The 10,421-nt window shown below is 43.6% G+C and overlaps 1 protein-coding gene across 1 annotated transcript; it reads right to left on the bottom strand.

Moving 5' to 3' along the window:
- LOC130022275 (olfactory receptor 7A10-like) lies at positions 1–930 on the bottom strand. The gene has a single exon (XM_056113024.1). It carries the CDS (start codon positions 928–930, stop codon positions 1–3), a length of 930 nt encoding a protein of 309 aa, XP_055968999.1.
- Between the last annotated feature and the right edge of the window lie 9,491 nt (positions 931–10,421).

Genomic DNA, 10,421 nt, shown 5'->3' with positions numbered 1-10,421 from the left:
TTACTGTTTCTTCCCAAAGAGGCGTGTCAGAGCACCCTTGATGTCTTTGTTTCTGAGGCTGTAGATGAAGGGGTTCAGCATGGGGGTGGCCACGGTGTAAGCCACGGAGGCAACTGTAGTACTCTGTGAGTTCTCCGTCACAGCAGTGCTCAGGTACACACCTAGGCCTGTGCCATAAAACAAGCTGACCACAAAGAGGTGAGACGTGCAGGTGGAAAAGGCTTTAAACTTCCCCTGAGCTGAAGAGATTCTGCGGATGGAGGACACGATCTTAGAGTAAGAGTAGAGGATACCAGCAAAAGGGCCACCCCCTAGGAGCACAGCTGACAAATACATCATCAAGTCACTAAAGAAGGTGTCGGAACAAGCCAGGTGGACCAGTTGATTGAGTTCACAGAAAAAGTGAGGGATTTCCACGTGTGCACAGAAGGACAGTGGCAACACCATGAGGATTTGTAACAAGGAATCCAGGACACTCAAGGTCCAGCACATCAGAAGCAGCTGCCCACAGAGCCGGGGGTTCATGATGACCGTGTAATGCAGGGGTTGGCAGATGGCCACATAGCGGTCAATGGCCATCACAGCCAGGAGAAAGTTGTCCAATGCTGCAAAGATCAGGAAGAAATACATCTGGGTGAGGCAGCCTGCATAGCTGATGGCTTTACTGTGTGTCTGGATGTTTACCAGCATCTTGGGGATGGTGGTGGAGGTGAAGCAGATGTCCACAAAGGACAGGTTGGACAGGAAGAAGTACATGGGCGTGTGGAGGTGGGGGTCTGAGCGGACGGCCAGGATGATGAGCAGGTTCCCCAGGACGGTGATCAGGTACATGGACAAGAAAAGTACAAAGATGATGAACTGAACTTCCGGTTCCTCAGAAAATCCTAGAAGAAGAAATTCTCTATTTCCCGTCACATTCTCAGATTCCATGGACGGGAGGACCTACAGGGAAAGAACATGATTATTTGCCACATAAACAGATTACTTAAACAATTTTAATTTTATTGCAGTAATGTTAGAGTAAAAATATTATGAGTTTTATTAGATTCTAAAACATATAAGCTTCTCTTTCTATTCCAACTCAAGAAAATAATTTCATCATCTTATGAATATACCTTGTTTCTCTAGGGATTCTTTTTCACTATTCCCGTATATATCTATGCATAGATTTTGTCCTGCTATTTCAGCCTTTCATTCATGATGGCATTTCAATTACAATTTGTTAGGAATTTGAGAACAGGTGCTGTATATAGCCACCAAAAAAATGTAGGCAAGAGGTTAGTGATGAAAAAGGAAAAGGTTTAAAACAGAATGCTTACAGTGAATGTTTTTTGTTGTTGTTGTTTTGTTCTCTTTTTGGACCATGCCCCAAATGCTCAGGGTTGGTTATTTCTCGTTCCATGCTCATGAAATATGCCTGGTGGTTCTTGGTGATTCAACCTAGGTTGGCTGCTTCTAAGGCAAACAACTCACCTGCTGTACTATCTCCCATCCCTGAATGCTACTTACTACTAGGATATTTAAATGAGATCATCATATGAGTAGAACTGAAATAGAGATCAGAAGAGATGGGAGCACCTGGATGCTCTCTGCAGGAACGCACGTGTGAATGTGGAACAACCAGGGGAAAAGCTCAGAAACAGCAGCAGGAGGAAAGTGGTTATAGGTCACACTGCACAAGAAAAGGTGACCCAGTATTTACTAAGTTGGTATAATGAAAAAACAAGTTGTAATAACTTGGTAATAACTTCTATTATAAAAACAAAACAAAACCAATAACTGTTCATAATTAACAAAGATGTGAAAACAATGAAAAAGTATGAATAAAGAGTAGTTTTTTAGAAGTAAGAATGCAGGTGAGAGGCTGGAGAGATAGCACAAAGGGCTGGGCATTTGCATCAAACTCTAACTTCCAATAAAATTGCCAGAGCACAGCCAGTAGGGATTCCTGAGTGCTTAGCCAGCAGTAAGCCCTGAGCATGGCCCCAAAACAAAAATAAAAACCGAAAGAGCGAGTGAATAATGATATTGCTTTCAAAACAATTTCTTAGTTAGCAAGTGTGTTCAACCTCAGAGAGCCGGTATGCATGGACCAGAACACCCGTCGCTGCAACAACAAACTCCACTTCAAAGGGAATTTTGCTTTCATGGGTGTTATAAACAACCACACACTTTCACTGTGAAATGAACTATTTTATGAACTCTTTTGTGCCTGCTGAGAGGATAGACTTGAAGGGCTGGGGGTGGGGGGCGGTGGGGAAAGACTGGGAACATTGGTGGAGGGACGGTCATACTGGTGGTGGGATCAGTGTTGGAAGCTGAATTCCTAAATTAACTGTATTATAAACAACTTTAGAAATCACAGTGTTTAAATAAAGGGGGTTTTTTGGATATTAACCCCAAGTGTTTTAGACCTTGTCAGTGAACTGCCTCTTATCCTCCCCGCATTGAAGCTTACAGTGCTCTTATGAGAGTCTATCTTGAACCTTTCCTTTGTACTTTATCTCTCATTCTGTTAGCTGCTGGATTCCCCAAGTAAGACTTGGTTATAGAGTAAAACCTTCCAGTGTCCCTGAATTTTGTATCTGTAGCAAATTACTCTATCCCCTAAAACCTTTTCATATTTTACAATAGAGCAATGTTCTTTGCTTAAACACAGAAAGACTGTTAATGCTGTGTTCCTAATATTCGGGAGTTAATTGACTCTGAAATATATTTATTCCTGGGCACTATCTAGCACTATCCTCCCGTTGTTCATCGATTTGCTCAAGAGGGCCCAGTAATGTCTTCATTTTGAGACTTGTTGTTACTGTGTTTGGGTATTGAATTCGTCACGGGTAGCTTTCCAGGATTTGCCATTCAGGCAAGATAATCTTGGCAGCTTGCCAGGCTCTCCGAGAGGGGCAGAGGAATTGAACCCAGGTCAGCTGGGCTGGCCGTGTGCAAGGCAAACGCCCTACAGCTGTGCTATCGCTCCAGCCCACTCCTGGGCATCTGTCATAATTATTTAACTCAAGCTTCAGTCGCAGTAGTTCCTCACACCCAAAAATCTAGGTCCCACTAAAGGATCTCCGGAAGGACCCAGAGCAAAAAGCAAAACTACCCTGGTTTTTATATGGGACATTCTGAAGCACTGTAGCACTGTCGTCCTGTTCTTCATCGATTTGCTCAAGCAGGCATCAGTAATGTCTCCATTGTGAGCTTTTTGTTACTCTGTTTTGGCATATGTAATATGCCACAGGTAGCTTGCCAGGCCTTGCCGTGAGGGAGGAATACTCTCAGTAGTTTGCCGGGCTCTCTGAGAGGGGTGGAGGAATCAAACCCAAGTCAGCTGCTTGCAAAGAAAACACCCTACCCACTGTGCTATCGCTCCAGCCCATGGGACAGTCTAGAAATCCTAGAGCACGGTCTTGATATAAGTCGTAATAACCTAAAAGACAGGTCCCCCGTGGGGTAGGTAAAGATAAACAGGCCTGAGGACTTAGTTTGGGATTTATGGTAAAAGACTTGCTGACTATTAACTTCAGCCCCCAGAGGCCAGAGAACTAAGCTCTTGGAATCTATCTTTTTTACTGTATTTATTCAAAGAACTATAAATATTAATAAGAAGTAAACTTAATTATTCTATATGTACTAGCAGCAAGGGAAAGATAAAGGTAATATAGATGCTTGTCGCTCCTGAACAAATTTCTCAGTATAAACTCTGACAGAACGTCTCCTTAAGTTAATCCCTCCAAAAGAATCACCTCCTTTGGAGTGCTTTACCTCTGCAAGTGATCAATCACACCTACATGCAGTCCTGTACCTTGAACCCCCTCATAAGTATGCTATTCAGTTCTGCGTTAAATGTCCACTGTCCACTGTCGGGCTGGAGCAATAGCACAGCGGGTAGGGCATTTGCCTTGCATGCAGCCGACCTGGCTGACCCAAGTTAAATTCCTCTGCTTTTGATTCCTTGACCCCTCTTGGAGAGTCCAGCAATCTACCTAGAGTATTTCACCCACACAGCAAAGCCTCGCAAACTCCCCGTGACATATTTGATATGCCAAACACTCTACTCTCAGTAGCTTGCCGGGCACTCCAAGAGGCATATATGTACGTGTACATATATGTGCATATATATATTTATATATATAGTTGCCTACTGTCCGAATCCCATAAAATATGGTGTGGTAATTATGGAAAATGTGTAGGAAGGTCTTATGATGTGTCCGGAAAGTGACCTGAAGTGTGGCGGCATTTGGGTAGTGGAGGTCAGCTGCCTGAGCTGGGTCCCTTTGGGGCAGGGAGGGTTCTCGTCCGCCCCACTCTGGGGCACCCCACGTGAAAACAGGCTGGCACGGAGTCCGGTGGCATGGTTATGGGAGCTTCATTTTATGCTCCCTTCTGGGAGAAGCAGCCGTGAGTTCTCACTAAAAAATAATAGTGTGAGTAATTCTGTGCTAATACATTTTCAATTTTATATGGAAGAGAAAAATCCAACAAATTTAAATGTAAACAGGAAAGGAGAAGAAACCCCAAGGTTTATTTCAGTTTACCTTTCAGTTGTGGAGCTCAGCTGTGCCAAGAGGAAGTTCTGGCTCAGTGCTCGGGGGCACTCCCAGCCATCCTGAGAGGACCATGTGGTGTGGGAGATTTAGCCTGGGTCTCCCATGCAAGGCTCTACTCCTTTGAGTTATCTCGTCCATCCTGGGCCATTGTAAATCTCTATCCCATCTACTGCATTTCTCTCAGTCACTCTACTTTTACTGCCTGCAGAGTTACTAATATCTTACTTCGGGTCACCCTAAGTAATACATCAACGTAGATTAGTCAAGTCATCATCCAAAGCACCCACAAAGGTCATGAACTGTGCATCCTGGCATCCTACCAAGGCAGGCGGTGGACTCACCTTTCATTCTCTCTGACCTTACCTTGCATTATTTAACAACACGCATCACTGCAGTGTTCACTCACCTGAGTGGGGCAGCAGGAAAAAACCCGAATAGAAACCCAAATTGCTCCCTAGGTGCTTGAGGATGGAGTTGGTAGCTGGATAAACCAGCAGGAAGGATTCAAACCTGGATTTCACAACACACTCAGAATTCCACAGCTGCGATCCTGTCCTGAGCAGCCCAGGCTGACCCAACTGAAGAGCTGAGCAGAGCAGGAGATATTTACAGCCTCCCCGAGTCTGCTCATTAATCCCCGCTTCATTCCTGACTTGACCTCTGAGACACCACTTCCCTATGGGAGGCTGGTCTGGGCAGGATGGAAATTTCCTGCAGGTAGGGCCTATTCTAGGAGATCTTGCTAGAACTTCCCACTTCCCTACGGGAGCGCTAGAAATTTCATACATCTATCCAATTTGATTTTTCTTGATGTAGAAAAGGTATCAGGAAATTAGCAGAGCTGTTGCACCCCGAGTTCTCCCAAACTCAGTGAGCGCCCCCTAAGCCAAAGAGGAGAGATGGACAAACAGCTCAATTTTAGACAATGGACACTGCGAGCAAACAAGAGAATCCCTGTTAGAAAAGACTAGATCATGCTCAGTTAAAGATGCTATTCATGATATTTATGATTCATCACCCAATGGGCATATGGATATACCCAGACTTTGTTCCACTGTGCATGTCAACTCTTAAGAAACGACCCCATGCTGGCCCTGTGATGGGCACCAGGGGGATGGTGATGATCAGCTGTTGGATGCCCTCTGGTACATCTCCCCATCCATCTGGGTGATATTGCCCTTCTGATTACATCTGGGGATGGTCTTTGAGGTGAGAGAGCTTTGTAGACATTGCCTCAGAGGCAAAGAACAGTGCCAAAGAGGGTGTGGCCCCCATCGTTTGTGACCACTGCTCCTCTATTACGAGCAGTTCGGCTTGGCTCTGTCTATTGCTTTCGCTAGACCATTCTGTTGAGTTGGATGCCACCATTTTGTCTCACCCATTCCAGTGCTTCCACGGCTCCTGGACTCCCCAGAAATCCTCACAAGCCCCTGTGCCTGGGTTAAACTTCACTGTGCTGTGCTTCCCTGCATTGATTCCCAGTCTCTCGTGGTCCTTTCACTCTCTGGCAGTTACTCTTCCCTATATCTGTCTGTGGAATTGGGAATAAAGAGTATCTTTTTGTTTAATTTTCTCAATTTTCTGTAAATAAATCACTATGAGGTAGAGTTACAGACTTACAAACTTTAATGCTTACATTTCATTCATACAATGATCGAGTACCCATCCCTCCACCAGTACCCATTCTCTACCACCAATGTTCCCAGTATCCCTCCCATCACCCCCCCAGTTTCCCCCCACCCCGCCCCTGCCTCTGTGGCAGGTGCATATCCTTTTACTCTCTCTCTCTCTCTCTCTCTCTCTCTCTCTCTCTCTCTCTCTCTGTGTGTGTGTTGTGGTTTGCAATACAGGCATTAAGTGGCCATCATGACCCGTCTATAGTCTACCATCAGCACACATGTTCCATCCCAAGAAGGCCCTCCAAGCATCCTTTACTTGGTCGTCCCTTACCTATCTGAGCTGCCGGGAATAAAAGTTGTTGATTATTGCCTGGTGATCAGTCTGCAACCCATTACTCATGGATGGCAGGCTTAGGAGAGTCTACTGGCCTCAAAAGACCACGCCTACTGAGGGACTCCTGTCATTGCAGCAGGATGACTCTGCATTTAGACACTCAACCAATATGTTAAGCCAAAAATATTCCTTTCAAGGGGCTTCCCAGGATAACTTGCTGAACAATCACCAGGGCACTTTCATTTCTTGGTCCTCTAGTGAGTTGAAGATGTTGGGACTGGATTAATAAAGTAGACAGATGGGATGGGGAGTTGATGGGACTTTAAAGCCCAGAATTCTAGTGCCCTGAGGTGGAAGGTTGCCCCCGAAGGAGTTATGTAACTGCTCTACCTCTGCTCTCCCTTCCAGGAGAATCTCCCTTTGAGAAAGGCCATTACAAAGTTATTTGTCCTGGTAGACTCAGGCCCTTGAATGTGTAAAAGTCGACCCAGGGAGATTAGATGGGTATTTGACCAAAGAATGTTGTTCTTCTGCTTCTTATGATTACTGGCTCTCGTCAATAAATACTGTACCTGGAGGTCAGTTGAAGCTTTCAGTTTATGAGTCTATGAGTTTTTGAGGTCCTTGTCCCTCTCACCTTCTCTCTCTCTCTTTCTCTTTCAGTTCCAGCTTCAGACCTATTCACTAGAGGCTGGTCCCTGGCAGAAGCTTGCAACAAGCAGCTGCCACAGGTCTTAGAGATGGCATGATGTTGTGTACTCAGAAACTTTTAGTCTTCAAGAAAACCAGAGATAAGGAAAAGCAGGAACAAGGAAAAGCAACCTATTTGTCAATCTTGTTGTGAGTTGGGAGCAGAAATAGCGACTCTGGTTGACATGATAGACGTGGAGCAGACAAGATCCAGGATCCTAATGAGGAAATTAAATCCATGACTTTGAGACAGGATGTGTACACATCAGGAAGCAGAGTGAATTCAATGACATGGATATGGATGTGTATTTATAATTTCCCCCAAATGGATAAATTGATATCAAATTTTTATTATTATAAAATCATAAAAAGTGCCTGTTTGTGAAATATGTCTTTCTTTAGTTTTATTACACCCTGTAACTAGTCTTTTAGCAATACCCGAAACCCATTTATCAAGTGAATATGTTTGTCTTTTAAGAATAAAGTGTTCAGACCTCCACGACATTGAAGGTAAAGGTATCTTCAAAGATGGCACTCCACTTACCAATCAAGTAGAAATAGAGATAAGCAAATGGGACTATATATTTTTTAAATTTTTATTAGTTAAACACCATGAGGTATAGTTGTAGACTTATAAAATTTTGTGATTGGGTTTCAGTTATACAATGATATACAGTTATACAATACCCATCCCTCCACCAGTGCCCATTCTCCATCAGCACTGATCCCAGTATCCTCCCACCCCCCATCCACCCCATGCCACCCTGTCTATGTGGCACGGCATTCTCTTTTGTTCTCTCTCTCCTCTGGGTGCTGTGGTTTGCAAAAGAGGCATTGAGTGGCAATCATGTTCGGTCTATAGTCTACTTTCAGCATGCTTCTCCCACCCTGGGAGGATCCTCCCAACACTGTTTATTTGGTCTCCCTTCTCTATCTGAGCTGCCCTATCATGTGCGGCTGACCTCCAAGCCATGGAGTAAACCTCCTGGTACTTATCTCAGCTATTCTTGGGTGTTAATCTCCTATTTTGTTACCTTATGTTCAAATGGAACTATCTTAAACTAAGAAACTTTTGCACCTCAAAAGAAACAGTGACCAGAATACAAAGAAATCTACAGAATGGGAAAGGATATTCACCCAATACCCATCTGATAAGGGGTTGATATCAAGGCTATACAAGGCACTGGTTGAACCCTACAAGAAGAAAATATTCAACCCCATCAGAAAATGGAGTGATGAAATGAACAGAAATTCCCCCCACGAAATCGAATGGCCAAAAGGCACATGAAAAAAATGCTCTTCCTCACTAATCACCAGGGAGATGCAAATCAGAACAACAATGAGATATCATCTCACATCACAGAACTGGCCTACATCCAAAAGAACAAAAGTAACTGGTGGTGGCATGGATGTGGTGGAAAAGGGACTCTCCTTCACTGCTGGAGGGAATGCCAATTGGTTCAGCCCTTTTGGAAAACAGTATGGACATTTCTCAAAAAATTAGAAATAGAGCTCCCGTTTGACCCAGCAATACCACTTATGGGAATGTATCCACAGAAGCAAAAAGGTATAGTAAGAAATAATATCTGCACTGGTATGCTCATTGCTTCACTGTTTACAATAACCAGAATCTGGAAAAAAACAAGTACCAGAGAACAGATGACTGGTTAAAGAAAAAGAAAGGAAGAAAGGAAGAAAGAAAGAAAGAAAGAAAGAAAGAAAGAAAGAAAGAAAGAAAGCTTGAACATCTACACAATGGAATACTATGCAGCTTTAGAAAAGATTAAGGCATAAAATTTGCATATAAGTGGATCAACACGGAAAGTATCATGTTAAGTGAAATGAGTCAGAAAGAGAGGGATGGACATAGAAAGATTGCACTCGTTTGTAGGAATATAAAGTATGGAATGGGAGACTAACATCCAAGAATAGTAAAGATAAGAACCAGGAGGTTTGTTCCATGGCTTAGAATCTGGCCTCACGTGCTGGGGGAAAAGGCAGCTCAGATAGAGAATGGACCACCATGTAAAGGGTTTTAGAGTGCCCACTAGGGATGGGAGATACGTGCTGAGAGTAGACTATAGACCAAACATGATGGCCATTCAATAATTGCATTGAAGACCAAAATAACCTAAAGGAGAGAGAGAATAAAAGGGAATTCACCTGCCACAGAGGCGGGGGAGGGGGTGATGGGTGTGGTGGGAGGGATACTGGGAACGTTGGTGGTGGAGAATGGGCACTGGTGGAGGAATGGGTACTCAATCGTTGTGTGACTGAAACATGAACACAAAGGTTTGTAAGTCTGTAACTGTGCCTCATGGTGATTCATTAAAAAATAAAAAAAAAATTTTAAAGATTGTGTTTTCAGGAATTGAGCAATAGCACAGTGGGTAGGGCATTTACCTTGCACATGGCCAACCTGGGTTTGATTCCCAGCATGCCATATGGTCCCCTAGCACAGCCAGGAGTAATTCCTGAGTGCAGAGCTAGGAGTAATCTCTGTGCATCACTGGGTGTGATCCAAAAAGAAAAAAAATAAAGTGTTCTTAGATGACTGGTTAAAGAAACTTTGGTCTATCTACCCAATGAAATACCAAGCAGCTGTTAGGAAACGAAGTCAGGAAATTTGCTTATAAATGGATGGTCCTGGAGAGTATCATGTTAAGTGAAGTGAGTCAGAAAGAGATGGACAAACATAGAATGACTACACTCATTTGTGGAATACAAAATTTCATAATACGGAACTAACACCACCCAAGGACAGTAGAAACAAGGGCCAGGAAGAGTGCTCCATAATTGGAAGCCTGTCTTATGAGCACGGGGGAAGGCAGCTGAGATAGAAAAGGGATCACTAAGTCAATGATGGTTGGAGGGATCGCTCGAGATGGGAAATGTGTGCTGAAAGTAGATCAAGGACCAAATATGATGGCTATAAGTATCTGTATTGAAAGCATAATGCCCAAAAGTATAGAAAGAACAAGAGAGAATTTGTCTGCCATAGAGGCATGGGATGGGTGAGAATGGGGAGGGGAGGAAGGAATACTGGGAACACTGGTGGTGGAAATTATGCACTGGTGGAAGGATGGGTGTTCAATCATCATATGACTGAAGACTCAAATATGAAATTTTTATGAGTGCAATTTATGGTGATTCAATAAAAATATATAAATTAAAATAAAAAAGAACAAAGTGTTCTGAACAATCCATGTGTGGGCCAGAGAGTTAGTA

This window comes from Sorex fumeus, unplaced genomic scaffold, assembly GCF_029834395.1.
Source record: "Sorex fumeus unplaced genomic scaffold, SorFum_2.1 ptg000019l, whole genome shotgun sequence".
NCBI classification, from domain to species: domain Eukaryota; kingdom Metazoa; phylum Chordata; class Mammalia; order Eulipotyphla; family Soricidae; genus Sorex; species Sorex fumeus.
This window is presented reverse-complemented; position numbering and strand designations above follow the sequence as displayed.

Excerpts from the sequence above, each read along its gene's own strand:
- LOC130022275 (XM_056113024.1), bottom strand. The coding sequence starts at position 930 with ATGGAATCTGAGAATGTGACGGGAAATAGAGAATTTCTTCTTCTAGGA.